The following is a 23,360-nucleotide window of genomic DNA, read 5'->3' on the forward strand; positions in this document are numbered from 1 at the left end:
GGTTCAGGCGGGAGTTAAGAGGTTAATATATATATATATATATATATATATATATATATATATATATATATATATATATATATATGTTTTTTAAAGTGCTACAGAAAGATACTTGTAAGTCCTAGCACAAATACGTAATAAAACAAATGGTTTTAAAGTTGTTCATAGAATGCAGAGGTATTACTCAAATTCGTGTTTTTTTTTTTGGCCACATTTATATATTTTTCTTCACATTTTCAAACTTGAAATGGTGTAAAACTTAAAGGCTGTTGGATTGAAGCGTCCCAGGTGATGCCGATGATAAAGTGTGGTTAAAGCAGGTCCTAGCTCTGAACAAAGTGTGCAACATTATAATGAAGCCTTGTTCCCTCAGGAAAAAATGTCTGAAAAAGTCACGAATTGTAAATAGTTGGTTATATAGTTAATAGTTGCAGCCATCTTGAAATATAATAAAAAACAATGTAGGCTCTCACTTATTTTTTCTGTCCTTTTTTACTTCTCTGTCAGGTAGATCTTACTCTATCAACTTGAGCTAACTCGGAGGAGTGTTCAATGAGAAAAGTTCTTCATGATTTCAAAAGCTCAGTCATCATTTGATAGACAAAAAAAAAACGTTTGTGTATCTTTATTCATGTCTCAACTATAATAAACAGCCTACAGACCTAAAACCAACTGTAATATTTTATTCCTGGCAGTCCACTGGGAAACATCTTGACTCCTGATAACCCAGATCACCATTAGAGAGTTGGACTGTCTACTTGGATGAATCGACTGTCCAGAGTATGTAAGGAGGCCAAGCTAGTCCAACTATTGCTTCAGAATGTCATACGGATGTACAGCTTTACAGCTCAACACAGGCTTATTTTGCCCATGAATTGAAAAGTCTACTGTGCACAGGAGAGGGCAGTGAGGCACCGGAGCGCGTCCTGCTGGAGAAAGACTGGCACTGCGCGTCTGTCCACCTGTCTGCGCCTCATCCTCAGCACAGAGGAGTCCACCGCCGCTGCAGACGTCTTCATGCGGAGGTCGGACTGCAGGAGGCGGCAGGAGCGCTGCAGACGACCCAACTGCCCCTCACACGAGGAGAGGCAGCGGCTGAGCACAGAGCTGCCCTGAAGAGAGGGAACACACAGAGAATCTTTTTTTATTTAGCTTTCTAGGACCACACTGCTGGGCCTAAAAAGACACCACCTGGAATTATCTAAGTAAACAGACAAGGGCCTTTATTCCATCTACACATTCTTTCATTTCCTTCTGGGACGGTCACCACAGAATCCAGAACTTGGAGTCAAGGGAACCAGGCATCAGGGAACAAACTCACCCAAAAGGATCTAAGAAGCCGCTCATAACTTGTGGGCGCACGGCGGAGCAGTAATTGCAATGTAATTTAGGAGTTTAGAGAAACACTGGGCTCCGAGACTGCTCATTTCTCCCAGTTCAACCCAGCTACTTCCCACTCGACAGGAAACTGCCCCAGCGCACGTTGAAAGTCCTAATTCAATTAAGCTAACAGAACAACATCATCCGCAAACAGCAGAGATGAGATCCTGAAGTTCCCAAACCGGACACCCTCCGGCCCATGGCTGCGCCTAGAAATTCTGTTCATAAAGATAATGAACAGAAGCGGTGACAAAAGGCAGCCGTGGTGGAGACCAACACGCACCGGGAACAGGCCTGACTTACTGCGAACCAAGCTTCTGCATACAGGGAACGGACAGCCCTTAGCAGAGGGCCCGGGACCCCATACTCAGGGCACCACGAGGGACGCGGTCGAACGCTTTCTCCAGATCCACAAATAGGGCTGAAACAACTAATCGATTAATCGACAACTAATCGATTACTAAAAAAGTTGTGAACTATTTAAGTAATCGATTAATCGTTTTCTAGCAAACACAGACTAAAATAGAGCAAAAAAAGACATGACAATTATGTATTTTGGATGAAAACCTACTTTGTTTTTAAAGTTGGGGTCTGTACACTGCAAAAAGTAAATATCAAGCATTGGCTTAAATGACTTGAATTGAGGAAATGTTTCTTGTTTTGAGCGGTTTTCACTCATTTAGACACTTTTCCTGATCGGACCAAGTTCACTTTGCTTGTTTGAGGACATTTCAGACCAGTTCTAGGGTAAATCTCGCTTGAAATAAGAAAGTAAAATTGCCAATGAGATAAGACCAATTTTCTTACCCCATTGGCAAAGAAAATGACCTGAAATAAGGACGAAATGTATCGAAACGAGTCAGAAACATCTCAGAACAAGTGAAATAATCTGGGACAAATGCACATCATCTTAACCAGTCAAAACAACTAAAATTTGGATTATTTTGCTCAAATTGAGATGTTTATACTGATCTAGTTAATTACTTTTTGCAGTGTAGTGTTTTGTACATTATAAATTTCATGAATATCTGTCTTTGTCTCGTCCAATCAGAAAGCAGAATTAGAACAAAGAGCCTCCTACAAACGTCTACTTTTAGTTTACTCCATCAACATCAAGTGGCGCCACTTTACCTTATGTGATAAAAAAAAAATGATGAAGGGTATAGAGCTGGTCCAGTGGGCCACGACCAAGACGAAAACCACATTGTTCCTCCTGAATCTGAGGTTCGAGGGGGTCCACGACACTCTCTAGTTTGGACGTGGCTGTTACCTGTATGAGATGAGCGGCCTCCGGGAGCTGGGTTCCTGGGTGTCTGTGGTAGATTTGCACCAGAGGTCGGTTCATCTTCTCCCTGGACAGAACATCCGCGCTGGACTCCGGACCCTGGAAACGAGACATATAACTTCACCAACAAATTTAATATAGCCTATTTTTAAAGTCTTTACTATGGTGTGTAAAAGTAGATGATCAAACCTGCTTAAGCTCACTGTAAAAACAATCACTTCTCTTGTATAAATAACTTTGTAATGCCTGCTGCGCTGAAGCGTCTGACCTGAGCTCTGCCGTGGCTGTGACGGATGCAGTCGATCTCTCTCTGTTTGCGGAACATGGCCTGCCTCGTCGCTCCACACGTCATGGACAGTGATTGCTGAAAATGCAAAAAGGAGCAGACTTTGGACTGTGTGTTAAAAATCCCCAAATAATCCAGAAAAAACAGCTCTTTTACCTGCAGGCTGACGGTCTCGGCCACTTTCTTCACCAGCCCGTCATTGACCGTCTGCTGTGCCGCTCTCTGCCTGAGGAGGGCGCTGCTCAGCCTCTGTCTGATGGTCTCTCGGAGCTGCTGGGACTCTCTCATGGAGGACCGGGACGTGTCTAATGCATGTTTACACTCTGACAGGAACAGAGGGATGAAAACGCACTTTAACTCAAGATAAATTAGATCATTTGTTCTTTATCCTTTAAAAAGTGAATAGGGATATGAAATATTGATCCCTCTGCTGGCAGTAGAAGGAATGACAAGCTCAAAACGGGTCCAGTGATGGATTACTGGCTTTAAAAATGTGGAGGACAGTTACATGTTTCACTTATCATAATCAATAAACACACAGAGCCTCAGCAGTGGAAGAAAGTGAACAGGATTAGTCAGAACTGTGTGAAATTCTACTCCAGGTATGTTTTGATAGTATTATAATATGGTTAAAAGACTATAGTTATAGAGTTAAATGTTTCCTATTACCCTTTGACCACATGTAGACAGAGTTATGGGTGTACCGGGAGTGTAGGGGCTGGTGGGGTCTGTTATGCTCCAGCTCTGGGCAGTGGCTCGTCCTCTGCTTCTCCCGGACCCGCTGAGAGGCAGCAGCTCCAGCACACGGGCGCGTTCAGAGGCACAGTCCAACAGACGGCCACTGCACCGGGACAGACTCTGAGACAGCACAGAAGGAGGGTGTTTGGCTTCTGTTCTGGAGGTGAGGGGGGGGCTGGACGACAGAAGAGAGGGAGTTACCGGGAGTTACTCACTTGGATCTGGGTCAGAGTGGAGCTCAGAGTCCCCTCCAGCTCTTGCTTGAGTCGGGTCAGCTCCCTGCGCTCACACAGCAGCAGGTCATCGGCCCCATCAGAAATCTAACAAGGGGACAATCAGCTAAAGTTCATTAGTGTGCTAACAATGCTAATAGTGCTAATTTGAAACTTCAATTGTACACATAATTGATTGTGTTGGTGGGGAGTCGCAAGAATAAAGTTTGTCCACAAGATGTCAGTGTTCAAACAGAATGAAGCAGCTCCAAATCTTTATGTGACTACCTGCCAGGTGCTCCAAGGCTTCACTCGCCCATCACTATTGTAAGCTAATCACGTTAGCATTTGAGGCAATATATCACGTAATATAGCTATTTTTATGCTTAAAGATTTTGTGCAGTTCCTTGTGGTACTTCCTGTTGCCTCTCAGTGACAGCAATGATGAGGAGTTGGCAGTTTTGTAACTTCAACCCAGGTTCAGTTTGACATTATTTCTATTAGAAACATAACCCAGTATGACGGTGGGTGTCATTTTTGTCACGTGACTCCCAATAACGGATTAGCTAAACTCTAACATACCCATCTATAAACTTTATATATCCCGTGACAGTGTTAATTTTGACAACATATTTTAATTTAGTTTTAGTCTTAGTCTTTTGACTAAAATGTAATGTAATTTTAGTCAAGATTTAGTCGAAAAAATCTTTTCAATTTTAGTCTAGTTTTAGTCGATTAAAATTGCATGTCAATTTAGTCGACTAAATTTAAGACTAATTTAGTCGACTTTACATTTATAATATTCATTAAAATCATATTTAATTTTGTTCCTCTGCTTTATGGAGATGCTCCACATGAACAAAGCTCAGAGCTGATCCTTTGGCAGTGAATTCACATGATCTGAGGCTCTTTCAGACGGTCAATAGAAGTTTGGATGATTTTAGTCTCTCCCTTTCATTTTTATTTAGTCTTATTTTAGTCGACTAAAATATCTGGACATTTTAGACATAGTTTTAGTCTCCTGAATAACTTTTAATTTAGTTTTAGTCCAATTTTAGTCGTCAAAAATATCACTTAAAATTAAGACTAAATATTTTAGTTGACAAAATTAACACTGTCCCGTGAGGCCATAATAATACACAGTAGACCAAAATAAAGAAAACAAATCGCTGTAGTGGATCCCCTCACGGTCTCAGTGGTGGCCGGTCTCCTGGTCCTCTGCTCCGCGCTCCTCTGGTTGATGCCCAGGTTGGACCTCAGGCCGCGGAGGGTCCTCTCCAGCAGCTCCCTCTCTCGCTCCAGCCTGACCGCCTCCTGTGCCACCCGGCCGGCCTGTCTGCGCAGAGCCCACTCCACCTCCCGGACCTCCCGCATGTACTGCCCCGCCACGGCCACGCTCGCACCCGCACACGCCTCCCGGAAACTGGAGCCGGGGAACGGAGCGCGCCCCGGCCGGGAGTGCTGAGAGAACGAAGGCAACTGTGGAGAGAGGAGCACTGGTTAATCCCGTGTGGTAATGAGTGAATATAATTTAAAGCTACACTGCAGAACATGTTACCTACGAAAGTAAGCAAAAATACAAGCATTTATTTTATCAGGGGTTTGATGATTGATGATCCCCTCCTGGAACCGCCACCTTAACATGGCGGAGGGGTTTGAGCACCCAAATGATCCTGGGGGCTCTGTTGTCGGAGGCTTCGTGCCCCAGTTGGGTCTCCCAGAGGTTCAGAAGCCCCTTATGGGAGACCGACAGGACGTTTAATTGTGAGGCCATCCTTCTGTGGACGCACCACCTGTAGGAGGAGCCATAGGGGGCTGGTGCAATGTGATTTGGGCAGCTCCAGACCCACAAGTGGAAGAAAATGGATGGATGGTGTTTAATGATAGTAAACTCAAAGCTTGCTGCATGGATCTTTCAAATAAGACAATTCTATATTCCTTTTTAGTCATAGCCTCTCTGGACAGGACAGCATAGGCAAACTCACGCCTGGAGTCCCACATACAGTCAAGCCTAACCATCACCTTGGATCAGTTCTGAGAATAGCCGCCTGTAGGTCTGCTAAAAAGGTTTAAGTGCTACTGGTACCGAGAAAGTCAGGTACCTCAAGTTTAGATGGTCTTTTATGGAATAAATATAAATTATTGTTCCGTTTTCGATGACAAATTTTGTACAAGCATCAAAAAAAGTATTCAGTTCAGTTAACGGTGTCCAAGTATCGTTTCGCCACCATTATAGCATCTCAAATCTTTGCTGAATCCTCCAGAAACGTATAATAATGGAAAATGGTTGTGAGAATCATCAGAACTAAGCAGCCAGTTACTCCAAAATGTGTAAAGTACTGCATTAGAAGCATAGACAAAGTTTCAAATACATACTGCACTTCTTATTGTGGCCCCGGCAGTCTGTGGTCTGGGTGGTGGTGATGGTCTGAGAGCCGTTTTAACGTCAGATCCCTCTCCTTGTGCATCATGGGTAGTTTTCTCTGGAGTCCCGCTCTTCTCGTCTGTGGTCACTCCCTCTGCAGAGCCTGGGAGAGTGACTGACCCGCTGCAGGTCTGTGGGCGGCTCAGGGCTGTCGCTGCCCCGGGTCTGGTCTGTCGCACCAGCTGCTCCGCCCTCCGCACCGAGCGCACCGTGACGTCCCGCCAGGACGGAGCCCCGATGGTGACCGAGCCCAGGGGAACCGTCTGCACCTCCATGAGCTAATCCACTGGTTAAAGTATCTGCAAAAAAATGGCTTAGTCACATAATACTGCAAGAGTTCAAAATCTAAATCCAGTATGAAATAGTAACATATTGTCATTTCATTAATATAACTTATTGTGTTTGACAACTGGGGCTGGGACAAACAATGCATAGTTATCGGAAACTATGTATTTGACTTAAAGATAGTTTCAATCAAAATCATACTGGTTTATATTTCATTTATACATGTTGGACATTCAACTAACAGGTGCTTTCTTATTAAATTCATTCAGGGTAAAATATTGCAGGTTGTTATAATGAAAAATCATACATTTCATATTTCGTGCATTGGAATATATTGTATCGCAATACAACATGTATTGGGTTCCAATACGTATCACGATACTGATATCGTGACACGTATTGGAGCGTGACAAAAGTGTATCATCCCAGCCCTAACAGAACAGTCGCACCCACTCCCGGTCACATGTCGGGGTCCAACATATAAAATCCCATATATTATTAGCACTGACTTTTAGAAAAAGTCACCTATCAAGAGTTTAACATCACGGCGCCGGCTAGTCCGCTATGTGCTAACTCACGGACATAAAACATACAAGGTCAAATTGAAGATTTGTCTAAAAGGTTATAAACTGCAAAATTATAGTAAGTAAGTAATTTTGTCATATTTTTAAGTATTGTTTGTTTCTTTCTTGTAAAATAGTTAGCACATAGCTGATTAGCCGGCGTCGTGACCGGGAGTGGGTGGGACTGTGGAGCTCTATGAAGACCTGTCCAAATACAAGACGCTACAAGACGACCCCCTCAGATGGTAGTCGCAGATTGACCTTTAATCACTCGAAAAATCATTAATTGATAAGAAAATGTTATCAAATGAAATGTTTTATTTTACAATAAGTCTATTCTTATCCATACCATAGCTGTTGCTTTTTGGGAGTCCATTTTTCACAGTAGAACACAATTGATTTTTCAGATCAGTGTTGGGCAAGCTACTTTAAAATTGTAACGTACTCTATATTAGTAGTTACAGTTTTAAAATGTGATGTGTTTTGTGTTGCATATTATGGTTTTAAAAATGTAGTTACACTACTTTGAGTTGCTTCTGAGTTACTTTTGGCAAGATATGGACTGAACTGGCAGTGATGCCACAGAGCAGGGGTGCCCTCAAGCCTCTCCTTTCCTTCTTTTCCCCCATGCTTTGTTTTGACATTAGTTACAACCTCCTGGAGATCTTATACACCAGTGTTTCCCAACCAGGGGTACGGGAACCCCTTGGGGTACTTGAGCACTTGGCATGGGGTACTTGGAATTACCTCAGATTTATAAAGGAGGTGAAAGTGAATATAATTTCAATATTACTTTCAAAGAAAAGTTCGTTTTAATTATGATTTTGAGTAAAAGGCTTGACTTTGAGAGTATTTTGGCTATATTTTGAATTTAACACTCTACTAAATACTGAATAATCTATGTTTAGTTGCTTAATTTGTTAAGATTTTGGCAGGATCTTTGAGTTAGGGGGTACTCGGAGTATAAATTAATGCCTCAAGGGGTACATGGTACAAAAAAGGTTGGGAACCACTGCTATACACCAGCGTCCTGCTTGATTTTGCATGATGCATTTTATTTGGGGAGAGTTTGTAACTCAAATTACTTGAATTGTTATGACTAATATATTACCATATTTTGTCTAAGTAATAAAAAATATATATTTTTGGAACTTGTTACTTTTGTACAACACTCTTTCTGATGTAGTACACAAATGCAATGTGTGAAATTGTGGAAATAAACTAAACTAAATTAATAACGGAACCTGACAATCCCAAGTACAGAGTTATCTCAGCTACAGAATTTCCTACATATCTTAGTATTCGTGATACTAACTGACATTTTTATAAGGAGTGTGACAACTTACCCAAAGTGACAGCAGCCCTGGACTCCCCTACAGTTACACTATTGACCTTTATGCGAGTTCTTTCCCCAGAAAAAACAAAAAAAATAAAGTTTGAAAAGCACTGAAAGGTTTACCAAGAAGAAGAAAAAACTTTGCAGGTAGAGCTCTTTCTTTGGATAAAAAAAAGCTTAGAATTGATTGAAAGGTAAAGTTGTTCCTTAAATAATAAAATTGAAAGTACTTGTCTTAGTCTGTCCAGTTCAGTGCGCAGTAAAGTTTACCAGGAAGAGGCACTTGCCGACCATTGAAATGTCAGCGTCATGGTAACTGACCAAACCAACGCGTAAAGGCGCAGGGGGTGAGTCATTCAACACTGCTTTTAGCGCTGCTCCCAAAGCGTTCTTATATTTCAGTAACCTATACATCCACTGGGCCGTCCCAGAGAGAATAGGCCGTATGGATAATTCATCTGTCCCATTCAAGGCTCGGTTTCATTCACAATATCAGGGCCGTAGCTCGCTTTGGGGGGGGCTCTGTGCAATGGTCGGGGGCCTCAGTTTCAACATCAGGGGGGAAACGGTTGCTATATCATTAAGACATTTAGTTACTTAAGTCAATTAAGATTAGTACAATTTAAACTTGTGATGGATATGTTAAATTAAAAGATATGTCAGACAGGCAGATTTGGTGAAATTTAAATCCGGAGAGGACATTGTTTCTGTTAAAACCAATTAAGTTATTATAATTAAATAATATTATCAGGGTTTATACAGGCAGAAGTATGATTTTAATGCTTTTTAATGCCCAAATATCTTAAAGGGTATTTCAGGATTTTTGACATAGGGCCTCAATTCCTAGTTATCCAGAGTGTTGCTGATTTCTGGAAATATTTCTTTTGTAATTCATGCAGTTCTTATATTTGAAGAGTTTCGTGGCGCTAGGCTAGTGCAAGGCTAGTGCATTTCTATGGTATCAGCTAGCCTGCATTATAAACAGTCTGACCCGCTCCACAGAGCACCTGAGGCAAATCACTTATAACACCAGACTAACCATATAAATGTCTGTGTCGATAGAATCATTTTTGGAATATAACTGACCTTGCATTACATGAACGATCGCATTTTGAGGGACTATTTTCTAGCAGATCACTCCGCCGCTGCGTAGCTTATTCAACCACGAAGCTGATGCTGCTCAAATAGAAGTTATTTTAAATGCAAAATGGTTACAATTATTCTATGTTATGTCTATATTTTATGCTTTTAACATTTAGACTTCAAAATGATCTGGAAGATGTCGAGTTTAAATGTGAATTTAAATCAGAGCTTTTATTCCTCTTGAGATAGAAAGCAACAAAAACAAGTCTAGGAAGTGTCTGACAGCGGGAAAACAATTCAAACATAAAGCAGTTTACACAATGAGATCCAGTTAGATTGTAAACGCCACAAATGTTTAAAAGGACGTAACAAGACAGACACAAATAGATAAAAAAAAAAAAAGGAAATTATATCAGTACCGCGTCCAAAACCGTTGCACTATTTGGCAAATTACAGAACAAAATTTGTATCATCATTTCCCTCTTGGTAATAAATCATTTTCTGAGTGCAAGTGTTTGAATCTTTAGCAGCAGAAAGGAAGAAAAATCAAAATGTCATAAATTACCATTTGGTCCTAAAATATATTACTCTCTAAATATACTCCAGTTAAGGATAATCCAGTGATGTGCCACGCCTTTAAAACCCCAACATTTACACAAATATACAACTGTGTACAAAGACAATCTAAATGCATGAAGGCAGTTTACGTTATGTTGGCTCCAGTGTGTGGTTCACTTTTGCACAGGATTCTCATTTGGTCCTAACACCGCCTACAGCGACAGGAAGCAGCATCTTAAATACAACCCCAGCAAATTAACTTTAGTACCATTTTCAAAACATTACATGCAACTGTTTAGCTACACTATAAGGCAATTAAAAATATATCTGAAAAAGACTATTTGTCAGCTGTACCATTGTCAAAATAATCAACGATATATACAAGTAAAATTTCCCAAAGCCATAACTTAAATCAAATAAATAATGTTTTGGTCCACGCGGTCATGTCACTGCTTTGCCCTTCAAGTAAACTACTTTTGGTTAATCTCTTTGGTCTAAAAATGAGTAAAAACAAATATTTGTATTCTCTAAAGAGCTTTGTCTAGAACTAAAATGCAGCTCTGTTGAAAGTGCGATTGTTTTTTCCATTGTTGGGTTTAAAGTGTGTGTTTGAAGGAGGTCGCTGGGTGGAACTTGTTCTGCAGATTCTGTTGCAGCTCCATGAACAGATGCTCCTGCTCCTCCGCGTCCTGGAGGATTTGCTGAAATAACAAAAACGAAAAAAATAAATGTTAGATTATGTCTAAAACCTGCCAATATATACCTCTACTCAAGATTCTATTACTACAGGGTTTCTACAAGTGGCAGCAAGTCAAATGTAATGCTTTTTAATGCTATTTTTATCTCAATACCACAAAAATATTTCATATCGTAACTTTTGTAAACTTTCAGTCCAGCTGGGGAATAAGGGGAAGTTTTGATATTCAAAACCAAATTGGACACAAGTGGCAACTTTTAGCAAAATATTTCACAACATTTTAGTCAGAACTGCAGCTAAATTAGTTTAGGACAATCGTTATTGACAAAAGTTTGTTGTGGGTTCCTCTCTCAGGAAAAAAAACATTTTCTAATAAAAATTAAATGACTAGGGCTGGGCGATATGGACCTAAAGTCAAATCCCGATACATTTTGGTTGAAAATCGATATACGATATAAATCTCGATATTTTTTCCGCAAAGTGAGAGCTGTGAAATGAAATGTTAAGTCAAAGCCAAATACGAGTAGTTATATTGAAAAATGTAAACATAAACACTGTATAATATAAGGTGCACATTTAAATAAAAATAGCCTATAAAATAAAATAGGTCAATCCTTTTCTGAGGGCAGCATTTATAAATACAGAGATAACAAAATAAAGTGCTCAGTTTAAGATAAACTTTTTTAAACATCAGCTTGAGATTATCTGTTTCTTTGTTAACTTAATGGCTTATCTGAACAGTCTCAGTTGTACAAGAAAAAAGACTATTAACTTAATAAACATGTTCTTTTTTTACTTAAACAGTAGCGCTGTCTTGAAGTAGACATTACAAGCGTGTTCTCCTTCATTTAAAGAAACACCAGCCCTTCAACGGCATCGGCTTCAGAGATGCTCTGTAGGAGGTCAGGATATTACCACTGCCCTGAAGCAAGTATTACTATATCGATATGTACGATATGGTCTAATTCCATATCTCATTTAAAAATATATCGATATTTCGCCCAGCCCTACTTCTAATGCTTTTTAATCCCCCGCAGAAACCCTGTATTAGTTTAGCCGTTGATTTCTCAAATGTTAGTGACCCAGAAAGCAAATCAAATGAATTTTACAATGCTAAATGTAGTATTTTTCTATGTCCAAACTTTTGAAAACGTTGAAAACAGGCGTCCAAAAGCTGCTGCCATTATATTAGGTCAGTCCAGTTTCTGCTGTGTGCCCTCACCTCTATGAGCCGGTCCCTTTTGTCCACGCTGTCCATGAGTTTCCTCTTCTGCCGGTCGCTCTCGTCTCGTTCCTTTTGCCAAACCCGAGCCGCCTCTCTCCTGTCCCGCTCTCGGTCTCTCAGCTGAGTGCGGGTCTCCGAGAGCTGCCCGGTCAGAGAGGACAGCGCCTGACTGTGGCTCTCCTGCTGAGACTGGAGCGCACAGAGAAGTCATTTATTCCAGAAACATCACAGAGTAGGGATTTCTCTGTGCAGCCAGAGGGAGGCGCTGTTGGTCCAGTCTTTAAGTGTGGTTTTGCTCACCTGTACCAGAGTCTGATACTGCTGCAGGGCTGTGGTGAGCTTGGTCACCTCCTGACACATGGTGGCGCTGTTCTCCTCTCGCTCCTTCACGACGGCGGCCTGTTCAGACTCTTTCTCCTTCAGACGGGAAACAAGAACTTTGGTTTTCTCTCCGGACGAGCCATCGGCCAAAACGGAGTCCGAGAAGGCCTGAAGAGAGGAGACAATTCTATTATCAATGCAAACAAATATTACTGCGATTTCTACAGGGTATTATTAGCAGAGCAGGATGTTACCTGAACATCTTTGTAGCAGGCGTCCAGCTCCTGTTTGAGACACATCAGCAGAGACTCTTTCTCGCTCAGCGCTGCGTTCAGGGCCCTCTCTCTCTGTCCGTAAACTTCCCTCTCGGAGAACAGAGCCTTCAGCTGCTGCTCCTTCTCCCCCAGAGACACACGCAGCTCCTGAAACATTTTAAAACAGCTTCAAAAGACAATCAAACTAATGAAAGAAGAGGTGCTCTCAAAGATCTAACACTGTGCTATATTGCAGTAGTAGTAGCAGTAGTAGTAGTCGTAGTATTACATGTATGAGGTCCTGGTTGGCCTGTAGTACAGTCTGTAGTGTGTCCAGGTCTTTCTCCCGGTCGGCCGAAGCCTTCCTCACTGCCTGCAGCTCCTCCTCCAGTCGCTGCTTCTCCTCAAACACCTCCCGCTCAAGTTTGTCCAGAGCAGCCTGAAATATCAAAATACACAAAAATTATGAAACACCAACAAATGAGCACATCTTGTTCATTTTAAGACTCGATTCACACCACATTTAACTCCTAAACAACGTGAATAGAGTGGGATTTGTTTGGGTAAATGGAGGCGTGGACCTTACTCTGTTCTGTGAGGTCGCCTCCTTCAGGCTCTCGCTCAGTTTCTCTGTGAGTTTATCCGAGAGCTCCGGGCCTTTCCCCTCCTCCACACACAGCCTCCGGATCACAGACATGCACTCCTGCAAAACAACGCAACAGCAAAGTAACACCTGAGTTACGGTAAGAAAAAAAAAACATTCCTCTTTTTGTTTTTTAATAGTAGCACAGTTTTGGTGTCTCAATGAATTTTGTTGAAATATTTAAAGAAAAAAAGTTATGTGTGAGATGTGTCATGAATGAAAAAACAAACAAACTTTGAACTGCAATATTAGCTCAAGAAATGGTTCCTTTTACCAGAGGTTAGTAGTGTGAAAAGAGGGTCATAAGTTGAGAGGAAAAGTCAAAGTGCAGTCTGTTTGATCTAAAATCTCCCAAATCTCAGCCTCCAGCATCTTTCTTCTGGCCCCCAAATCATTTTGAGAAAAAAATGATGCACACATTAGAGATCTGTCGCCTCCTGATCTCCAAGATTTGTCCCTCCATAGAATTACCACAACAGGTTTTATACTGTTCAACATCAGAGCATTAGAAAGGTACAGCCCGTATATTCAGGAGGCAGTGGCTCTTGTTATCGTCTTCATCCAAACAGCAGCAGACCACAGTAACAACAACATGACAGAGGTGAATTTGGTGGAGCCTCCTCTCACATTCCTGAGTTAAACCTGTTTCGTGCCTCACTGATCTTAACACTACAGTGAAGTGTAATGAACCGTGTTTTACCTGTAGGAGGCGCTCTCTGCTGCGGAGGGAGAGGCCCAGAGACTGCAGAGGGGGCGCAGCGCCGGAGTCACTAATCTCCTGAAAAACACGAGGGGTGAAGAGCATTTAGCGACGCACAGAACCACGTTAAAAAGGGGCCCGACCTTCTTTGTCCTGAATACACATTGGACCTTTACCCCATTTTGCAAATATTTCGAAAGTGATGAAGACTTATTAGGAAAAAGACAGAGTACTGTGTTCAAAATGAATAATATATTTTACTGCAAAAATCCCAGTGAAAGATATATTCAAAGGCTAATGAGTTTGCTTTTTCCCCCTAATATGAAATAAATGAACTATAAAATATAAAAACGGAGACTTCAGCAACAGTATAACTAAAGAAGAAAGACCAGAAAATAGTTTGCGTTCCAACACTGGTTGCATCTTTATCTTGGGAATCTCTGTTTGATAACTGCCCCAAAACTGATCAGACTTTTCATTTCCTGGCATTGCGTTCCAGAGCCGTGTGCAAAAGGATGTAAGAGATGTCTTTTCAAATTACTTCCTGTCCTTTTCTTTATTTTTTTATATTACACACTTAATATTTTGTTGTACCACCTGTACTTTTGACCACGGCACACATTCACACTGGGGCATTGTTTCAACAAACTTCTGCAATGTCACAAGCTGTGTTTTCTCAGTCAGTAGCCGAGTACTGTAGCCTGGGGACTCTTGCCTTGGTCAGGTGTATGAATGGTCAGTTAGCCTTTTCGCACATTAGAGATGACCTATCAAAAACACTCAGCATAATTTATTAATGACTCTCTCTTTTTGGACTAAAGGTGACAATTATCATTAGGAGTCTCTGTATTACTTGTACATTCCTGCAGGTTCAGACATGTCATTTTAACGGCTTTTCAGTCCCACTGTTTCAGTTCATGAATGAGCTGGCCTCTCTCTGATGTTAAAAAAAAGCATTTTCATCATGGGACAGGGCTTAGGGCAAAACCCAGTTTGAAGTCAGGAGTTGAAAGCATTCTTTTTACTATTTTAGCCAAACCACCGACTGGTCACCGCTCAAGAACTGCCATCAAATGTAAATCACAACTTTTATAGTCTCTGGTAGCACATCTTAAAGAAAAAACTAAAGGCCAAACCGACTTTACTCTTCTCATAAATTGTGTATTTGATTATTTTAGAGCGTTATCTGCTGTTCCCACCTAATTTTTTGTCATTTTAGTCAACAAACAACAGTGTACTTATGTAAGTGCAGATACAGGACCAAAAATGTACTTAAGTAAAGGCATCTGATAACATTTTTACTTAGGTAAAAGTATAAAAGTATGTATTGTAAAGGGTACTTTATAAGTAAAAAGAAAAAGTAGTTAAGAGTTTAATGTGCAGGATTTTTTAAATCATTTGAATCAAACTAGGTCTAAATGAGTAAACCACAAACTAAGGTCAAAAAAACGGAACTAAACCAGATCCAAACCAGATCTACACAGGAGTAAACCACTAAAACAAGTCTAAACGGGGTCTAAACCAGGTCATCGTAGAGAGGTCCCTTTGAAGGGGAAAAAAAAAAGTAGTGGTGTAGAAAGTACAGATACAGGCTCTAAAATGTAGTATCATCATAAAACGTACTTAAAGGGATATTTCAGGATTTCTGACAAAGGGCCTCATTTCCTGTTTATCCAGAGTGTTGTTGATTTCTGGAGATATATATATTTTTATTCATACAGTCCTTATATTTGAAGAGTTTAGTGGTGCTAGGCTAGTGCTAGGCTAGTGCTAGGCTAGTGCTAGGCTAGTGCTAGGCTAGTGCTAGTCTATGGTAACTATGATGGAAGTGTAGGTTTTCTGTATTATATGTCAGCTACTCGGCCGCGCAGCGTGAGAATCCGTGTTTATTTGACGCAGTTCGTGATGGTTCACTGACTCCGCCTCCTCGGCACCGTTCCCGCTTCGCCGAGCTGACTGAAATCAGCGGCAATTTCAAACTGCAAATGTAGGTGGAGATTGGTCTTTAGTTGTTCTTTAAGGTTGCTACCATTTCAGGCAATATAAATCCCTCTACACACAAAACCAACAGGATGTTATTATGTACAAAACCTGCCAGCCCTGTAGTTTAGTATTATTTATAGTACTTCATTTGATACTTCAAAGAATTTCCTGACAAAGAAAGAAGCTTGTTCACTATGACTGGGTTCAAGTCTGTAAAGTGTGCACCTGATAGACCAGGATCCGCCCAGAGCTATTAAACCACAGTCACATAGAGCCGTGTTTGTGCACCGTCAACACCTCACAGCTGCTCAGGAAGAATGTACAGGAGCCGCCCAGAACCTGTTCCCCCGGAGCCAAAATAACCTGAAATAACTATTATGATCAGACCTGCCACTTACACAGACTGGCCACTTTGATTTATGCAGTTTTATGCACTCTGCTGGATAGTAAATGCTCCATTGATTTAAAATTATTATTATTCAAATTTTCCCCCTCAGTTATTCTTCCTGTTTTAACAAGCACTCGCTCTCACAAATCAATGCAAATTTTCTAAAGAATTGATCCATTCTAGCAAACAGAAGAATGAAGAAATATGTTTATATTAAAAAGCAATTTGGGCACAATGGGAAACTTGGAATATGTTTACATGTAAATCTGACCTTTCTGCAAAACCTGACACTGAATGGGTTTGGGGTCATGTTTTTGCATTTTCAATAAACTTATGGTGTAAAAAAAAAAGCTTAGGCCTTTGGAATCAATGAAATTTAAGGCAAATTTTAGCCCCTGACTTTTCAAAAAGTTTTCAGCCAAAAAATGTTTGCATGATTGTGATATGTAACATGTTACTCCACACGGTCTGGGAATAAAACCTAGGACAATCTTCACTCTCTGGGAAACGAATGAATAAATGGTGAAAAGAAAAAGCCACTGGCCAATGTTTACTGGCTATTTTATTTTGTGAGACTCACATTGATCCAGTCCCCGGAGCCGTTGTGTCCCACTGGTTTAGTCCCGTGCTGCAACTGCTCCTCCAGAGTCTTGATTCGGGTCCGAGCCTGGTCCAGCTGAGCTCTGAGCAGCTTCATCACCTGCGGAGACCGCCCTGCGCTGCTCTGAGAGGGAGACAGAGAGTTAGCTAAATAAAGTGTCTTGTCTTAAAATGAACACGGTCTGAACTAAGAAAATGAAGCAGCAAATATGAAACGTTTATGAATATTTAAAACATTTTACAGAAACTTTTAAGAGCAATACAGGTGCTTGTCATATAATTTGAATATCATGAAAAAGTGTATCCACTTCTGTTATTCAACTTAAACTGTGAAACTAATATACAATAGTCTCATTACACGCAAAGTGAGATATGTAGCCTTTATTTGTTGTGATTTTGGCTCAGATTGTAAAAACCCAAAACAAAAATCTCATAAAATTTGTATATTTTTGAGAATTGACTGTAAGCCATAATAATCAAAATTATAACAAAGGCTTGGCATATGCAACTTTGCAGGGAATGAGTCTATATCATATATTAGTTTCACATTTTAAGTTGAATTACAGAAATAAATGAACTTTTTCATGATATTCTAATTATCTGAGGAGCACCTGTATACAAAACAATTCATAAACACAGTTGATTTTAAAGGGCCAAAAGGATTCAAATCCATTTACAGTTTCCAGGCTGTGTGGGAATCCAAAGACTAGATCAATATCTACACAAAACAGTTTGGTCATTTCAGGCTTCAGTGAATTGAACCATAAACAACAACAACAACCCGAGACAGGTACAGCCCTGAATGAGCTGCGCAGACTTAGTGTAAAGATACATATTATGTGTATGGAAAACAACAATCACTCAGAGTCAAACTACATCATTCGCTCCAACCACAAAGTGATTAAGTCTAAATAAATCCTTCTAACTCACCTGCCCGTGAAGCGGAACAAACTCATCTCTGAGCTCCATGTCCTCGTCTTCTTCCCCTTTGTCTCCGTTTTCAAAATTCAAAACTCGATTGACCTCCATCTCTTTGCTCTCTGTGCTGTATCTCCTCCTTTCTCCTCGGTCCAAAACCGGGATCCTGCTGCCCGCTGGAGAATCCACCGCTTTCCCTTCGATGCTCCCGAGCTCCTTCAGCAGGAAGTTTACGTAAACGCTCTGTGGCGACTCGAAGGGATCATGTCCGTCCAGCGAGTCCAGCGACTGTATCGACTCAGTTCTGGAGGGCAGAGAGAGAGTGGATCCGGCGAGCGACGCTGGACTGGAGCAGGACGCGGAGTGGACTTTCCGCCAGTCTAGGGGCATGCTTCGAGATTTATCCCTGGAAAGGGCCAAGGGGGAAAACGACTGAAAGGGCAAGTGTCGCGGGACGCCACAAACCGACTCGTAATCGGAATCAGAAACTCTCAAAGCGTCGCAGCCTTCGCACCCTTTGCCCTTCCGGCATCTCTTCCCGGTGCGGATGAAATAAGGGCACGTGTCCCACTTCTCCGACCAGCATTCGTATTCGGACAGAGCCATGTTGTCCCTAAGCATCTCCCGGTAGCCGTCTTTCTCCGAGTCCCCGTCCTCTTCGCTCGTGCTCCCCCGACTGTGACCGTCTCGCGGGTTCTTCTCCATGTAGCTGCTGCGCACCCACTGGCGGATCTTGTCTCGATCTAGCGTGAGTTTTTGCAGCCGCTCCGAGGACAGGACCCGCACCCGGGCGATCACCGTGTCGTACTTGAAGACGCGCTCGAGAACGGAGACGCACTTGCCGCAGATGAACTCGCCCCGGCTTTGACCGCGGGGCACGGAGCAGCCCACGATGTGCGTGAGGATGGACAGCAGGTCGAAGCTTTTAGAGGCGTTTGAGGATAAGTGGGATTTGGTTAAAGACATGGAGGAGCCCAGGGACATCGTGCTGCCTGTGGAAAGAAAAAAATATGACTTTGTAGATAAGCAAACGCGAAATAAAGACGCAATTTACAAATACTGCAATCTCTATGCACTGACCCCAGGGGCTGCTGCAGTTGGAGTGGCTCCGGCTGTGGCTCCTGCTCTGGGCCTTCATCGACCCGGATGGAGTGTGGTTCTGGTTCTTCTTGTTTCCTGAGAACAGCCAGCGCCTCTGGTTTCCCTGCAGGGCGCCCCCACAGATCCGGCACTGCTCCTGCTCCTGCCTCCTGCGCGACGACATCACGACGAGGGAGGACTATCCCAGGGCTGGATAAAATAACAAAAGGAATGTATTATTGTGAGCCCGCTTGAGACCTACTTTTTTTTTTGCGAACCCGATCCATAACATCTCTCATAACGTGCAGTCCTAGTGTAAAATATATTCCCAACTACAGCTGCCCAAAACTGTCTCAAATATTGTCTATTGTCTTTATTGGGGAGAATATTAAAAGGTTGTAACACTCCTTGATAGTTTGTGTTGTTCTGAGTTTGTTCTCTCACATGTTTACACAGTCTAATTGTTACAGCTGCATTAAATGATCCACAGAGACACAGGAGCTGGTCTTTAGCCCTTTCACTTAAACAGAGACGGCCCCGAGGCACAAGATCCACTCAAACCAGTTCAACCAATACTAGTAGTACATAATGGGGCTGCAATCGAACGGACATTTTGGGACATTCGGCTGCTGACGCTGTGGCTCAGACCTCCACAAACGTGTTCTCCAATGCCTGTGATCCTGGTATTAGTTTAAAAGTTCAGATTTCAGTTTTCTCTCAATTTTTTACTGCTTTTGGACACGTTTAAAATAAGTTCCCTGAACCAAATCTCGAGTTTGTAATTAGGAAAAATTCTGCCACTAACTAGCACAGGCTTTTGTGAAGTGGAACAGAGACATTCAGTCCCATAAAGACGACACAAGAGTCACATGACCACACCTGACAGACTGGAGGATTAAAGCCAAACCGCCATAAACAAGGGCTTTACTACTTTGTACAAAACAGGTTCAAATTGCGGAATAAAAATACACAGAAAATAAATCTTAACCGTTGACCTAAACCAAAGTATGTCTAGATCAGGGCTACACCAGGATCAACAACTGACCAAAATCTGGAGCAGATTAAAGAAATAATTGACTTAAGGGCTAAAATATGACTCCTGAAGGTAAACTGAACCAAGGCCTAAGCAGGACAGCTCCCCCCCATTCTAAACCCTGTACTATGCCAGAACTAGAGCTTATCCGGTCTAAAACAGGAGTAGAAGAAGACAAATATCCAGGACAGTGAGGGTTGGAGAGGATACTTTGAAACTGTACAGTTACAGACTAAAGAATGCTTGCCTCAAAATGTATTTTGCAACATATTCCGTTACTTTGTCCATTCAGAGCATTGTATTCTGAATACTAAGAATACTTCCACTGTGAACTGCAACTATGGTAATAAACATGTACACGTGTTACTCTACACACTTACACACATGCTGCACATCACGGCACATGACACTCAGGGAGCATCGTTAAACATTCTTATCAATGTTGTGCAATATGAAGCTAACAGTTAAAGATTCAGTACTGCGGAGAGTGTTTGGGACTGTAGCCTACATGGACTTAACCCCCGCCTGAACCAAGCACAGTTTCTCCAGTTTGGCTTTAAAATCTAAAAGCTTCTTTAAAAAAAATGTGTCAAAATAGTGACGAAACAGCGACAAAAACGCAACTGATGAGTGATGAAAAGCAACATAAAAGCCGCAAAAATGCAATGAGAAACCGATGAAAACAAGACAAAAAAGCAACAATAAAAGAATGAAAAAACATATGAAAAAGCAACAAAAACCCATTAAAAACACAACAAGATAACTACGAAAACACAACAAAAAAGAGATTAAAAAAAGAGAAGAAAAACATGACAAAAACGCTTAAAAAATGTGATAAAAATGCTGTGACAATGCATCAAAAAGGTTGTTGGTCTTAGCTTTCAAATCAGCTTTTGCACTGGACAAGAAGCTTTTTGAGTCGGGTAAAGTCAAACTGGAAAAAAATGGTTAAACTGGGGGGTGACAAGGAATGAAATACAACTCAGGGAGGTCTCTCAAATACTAAATATCAACCATAGAAACTTTCCTGAACTATTCTATCAAGATTAAACTAGGACTAAGTCAGGATTTACCCAATGAGTCGTCAGGACTAGACCATACAGGACTACACTACTAGTCTAATTCAGGGCATAAAGAAGCCCAAAATCCAGAACATAGATAACTTGAGAACGTCTTAAAGGGATATTTCAGGATTTTTGACATGGGGCCTCATTTCCTAGTTATCCAGAGTGTTGCTGATTTCTGGAGATATTTTTTTTTGTGATTCATGCATTTGAAGAGTTTTGTGGCGCTAGGCTAATGCAAGGCTAGCACATTTCTATGGTATCAGCTAGCCTGCATTAAAAACAGTCTGACCCGCTCCACAGTGCACCTGAGGCAAATCATTTATAACATCAGACTAACCATATAAATGTCTGTGTCGATAGAATAATTTTTGGAATATAACTGACCTTGCATCACATGAATGATCGCATTTTGAGGGACTATTTTTTACAGATGCTGCTCAAATATAAGGTCTTTTAAATGCAAATTGGATAAAATTACTCTATTGACACAAACATTTATATGGTTAGTCTGGTGTTATAAGTGATTTGCCTCAGGTGCACTGTGGAGCGGGTCAGACTGTTTTTAATGCAGGCTAGCTGATACCATAGAAATGTGCGAGCCTAGCACCACAAAACTTCAGATATAAGAACTGTATGATTAACAAAAGAAACATCTCCAGAAATCAGCAACAATCTGGATAACTAGGAAATGAGGCCCGATGTCAAAAATCCTGAAATATCCCTTTAAATAAATACCAGGGCTAATCAACTAGGACTAGAAAAAAGATTTAAAAAAAAAATCCAGACTACATGGACTAAACTCGGCCTGAAGCATAACTTTGACAGGTCTCGAATCAAAATGGCAACCGGACCTGACACAGTAAACTCGGACTAAACAAGGACTCACCCAGAACCAAGCAGAGACTGGACAGGACAACTCTCCTGGTAGGTCCCAGGTCTCTCCCTCTCTCTCAGCCCAGTGCAGCGCAGAGGAGGCGGTGTTTACTGAGACACGTCGTCGTCCTTGGGCCACGCTGACAGCTCCGACAGAGAGCCGCCTTTGACACGCTTTCCCTGCGCAAACTCCAGCCAAAACAAATCACACATAAAAAAAACTCGATAAATCTCTCTCCAGCGGCAGATGCCAGCCTAAAGATAATCATTAAACCGCTCATTGCCCTTTAGCACCTCCCCGTCGTTAGTTTTCATGTCACTACACCCAAAATTACACGTTTGAACGCGATAATAGCAGTAATTCGGTGCATTATAGGAGTATGATGCTAGGTTTAATGCTAACAGCCGTTGAAAACCGGTTGACGTTATACCTGCGCTTTCGAAACTAGCGTAACGAAGATTAAAAAGTCACTCTTACCCGGCAAAAGTCACGCTGTTTCGCTCAATAAGCGCCCAAGAGTGGAAAAGGGACTCGCTTACGTGGCACAAAAGTGGAAAGAGTGAAAGTTCCGTGCGCTTGGGTGACACATTGAGGCGGTTTGAGCAGGACGAAAAGTTTCCTGACTCTGCAAAGTGTCGGCGGCACCACGGACTGACGGGCTCGCGAGGACGGGGGAGGAGGAGGAGCCAACGGGACGTACCTTTGTGACGTCACAGCCGGCACACCTGCTTGAGGAGGCGAGGGGACGAGGAGAGAGGAGGGAAGGAAGGAATGAGGAAATCAATGTAAGGGAATAAAAACAAAAACTATTGGTTGTGGTGTCACCCTGATTTAAAGGGATATTTCAGGATTTTTGACACCTATGTCAAAAATCCTCAAATATCCCTTTAAGTCTGATTTAGTCAAATGTGAGGACCTTAAAATCCCCATATGAGCAGTAGAATGAGTGGCAAGGTCAAATAATAAATATTTTTTCCACACAGGGCAGAATGCAAAGTAACCTCTATTGGGCCATATAGTGAGTATATTTATTATATGTATTTTTTCTTCTTCTTCAGTGTTATAAGTTCATTATGAGTAGCACTATTAAGTTACAGGCCTAGAGGTTGTTGATATTGCCTGTGACCCAAATACTTAAATTACTCAAATAAAAGTTACCATGAAATATAAATAACAGACTACTTCATGTTGAGACTTATATAAACTCACAAAATCAAATGGTTAATGTTCTTTTGTAATCAAGTATTTATTACCACGTACCTTTCAGAACAGTTGTACACTTAGATGCAACATGATATACTATTTTTTTTTTTACTAAGTCCTGATCAGAGCACAGAAACTGCTTATATGCACTAAAGCAGAAGAATATTCTATGCCTTTTTGTTACATAATATCATGAAAAGACAACACAAGCAAATTGGATTTA

At 41.4% G+C, this 23,360-nt stretch overlaps 2 protein-coding genes across 2 annotated transcripts; both read right to left on the bottom strand.

Moving 5' to 3' along the window:
• Positions 1 to 608: 608 nt before the first annotated feature.
• Positions 609 to 8,584, bottom strand: tektl1 (tektin like 1). The gene is made up of 9 exons (XM_079561205.1): positions 8,521 to 8,584; positions 6,278 to 6,612; positions 5,090 to 5,380; positions 3,905 to 4,009; positions 3,656 to 3,809; positions 3,108 to 3,274; positions 2,934 to 3,029; positions 2,651 to 2,764; positions 609 to 1,112 (listed from the first exon to the last, which is right to left on the bottom strand). Exons 2-9 carry the CDS (start codon positions 6,599 to 6,601, stop codon positions 885 to 887), a joined length of 1,479 nt encoding a protein of 492 aa, XP_079417331.1. The 5' UTR covers positions 6,602 to 6,612; positions 8,521 to 8,584; the 3' UTR covers positions 609 to 884.
• Positions 8,585 to 10,552: 1,968 nt separating this feature from the next.
• LOC306966304 (uncharacterized protein) lies at positions 10,553 to 22,662 on the bottom strand. The gene is made up of 12 exons (XM_079561021.1): positions 22,412 to 22,662; positions 21,947 to 22,122; positions 18,961 to 19,170; positions 17,893 to 18,872; positions 16,943 to 17,086; positions 13,992 to 14,069; positions 13,235 to 13,351; positions 12,938 to 13,087; positions 12,649 to 12,816; positions 12,374 to 12,562; positions 12,071 to 12,262; positions 10,553 to 10,852 (listed from the first exon to the last, which is right to left on the bottom strand). The coding sequence occupies exons 3-12, from the start codon at positions 19,142 to 19,144 to the stop codon at positions 10,748 to 10,750; spliced, it is 2,307 nt and encodes a 768-aa protein (XP_079417147.1). The 5' UTR covers positions 19,145 to 19,170; positions 21,947 to 22,122; positions 22,412 to 22,662; the 3' UTR covers positions 10,553 to 10,747.
• Between the last annotated feature and the right edge of the window lie 698 nt (positions 22,663 to 23,360).

Source organism: Gobius niger (assembly GCF_951799975.1).
Source record: "Gobius niger genome assembly, chromosome: 8".
Classification (NCBI taxonomy): domain Eukaryota; kingdom Metazoa; phylum Chordata; class Actinopteri; order Gobiiformes; family Gobiidae; genus Gobius; species Gobius niger.

What these genes read in the sequence shown, in the direction of transcription:
- tektl1 (XM_079561205.1), bottom strand. Translation starts at nt 6,601, where the DNA reads ATGGAGGTGCAGACGGTTCCCCTGGGCTCGGTCACCATCGGGGCTCCG. An exon ending in CCGAGACCGTCAGCCTGCAG is followed by an intron (nt 3,030 to 3,107) that starts GTAAAAGAGCTG and finishes TTGCATTTTCAG; the next exon opens with CAATCACTGTCCATGACGTG. An exon ending in AGGCCGCTCATCTCATACAG is followed by an intron (nt 1,113 to 2,650) that starts GTAACAGCCACG and finishes CCCTCTCTTCAG; the next exon opens with GGCAGCTCTGTGCTCAGCCG.
- LOC306966304 (XM_079561021.1), bottom strand. Translation starts at nt 19,144, where the DNA reads ATGTCGTCGCGCAGGAGGCAGGAGCAGGAGCAGTGCCGGATCTGTGGG. An exon ending in GCAGAGAGCGCCTCCTACAG is followed by an intron (nt 13,352 to 13,991) that starts GTAAAACACGGT and finishes GTTGTTTTGCAG; the next exon opens with GAGTGCATGTCTGTGATCCG. An exon ending in CCAACCAGGACCTCATACAT is followed by an intron (nt 12,817 to 12,937) that starts GTAATACTACGA and finishes AAAATGTTTCAG; the next exon opens with GAGCTGCGTGTGTCTCTGGG.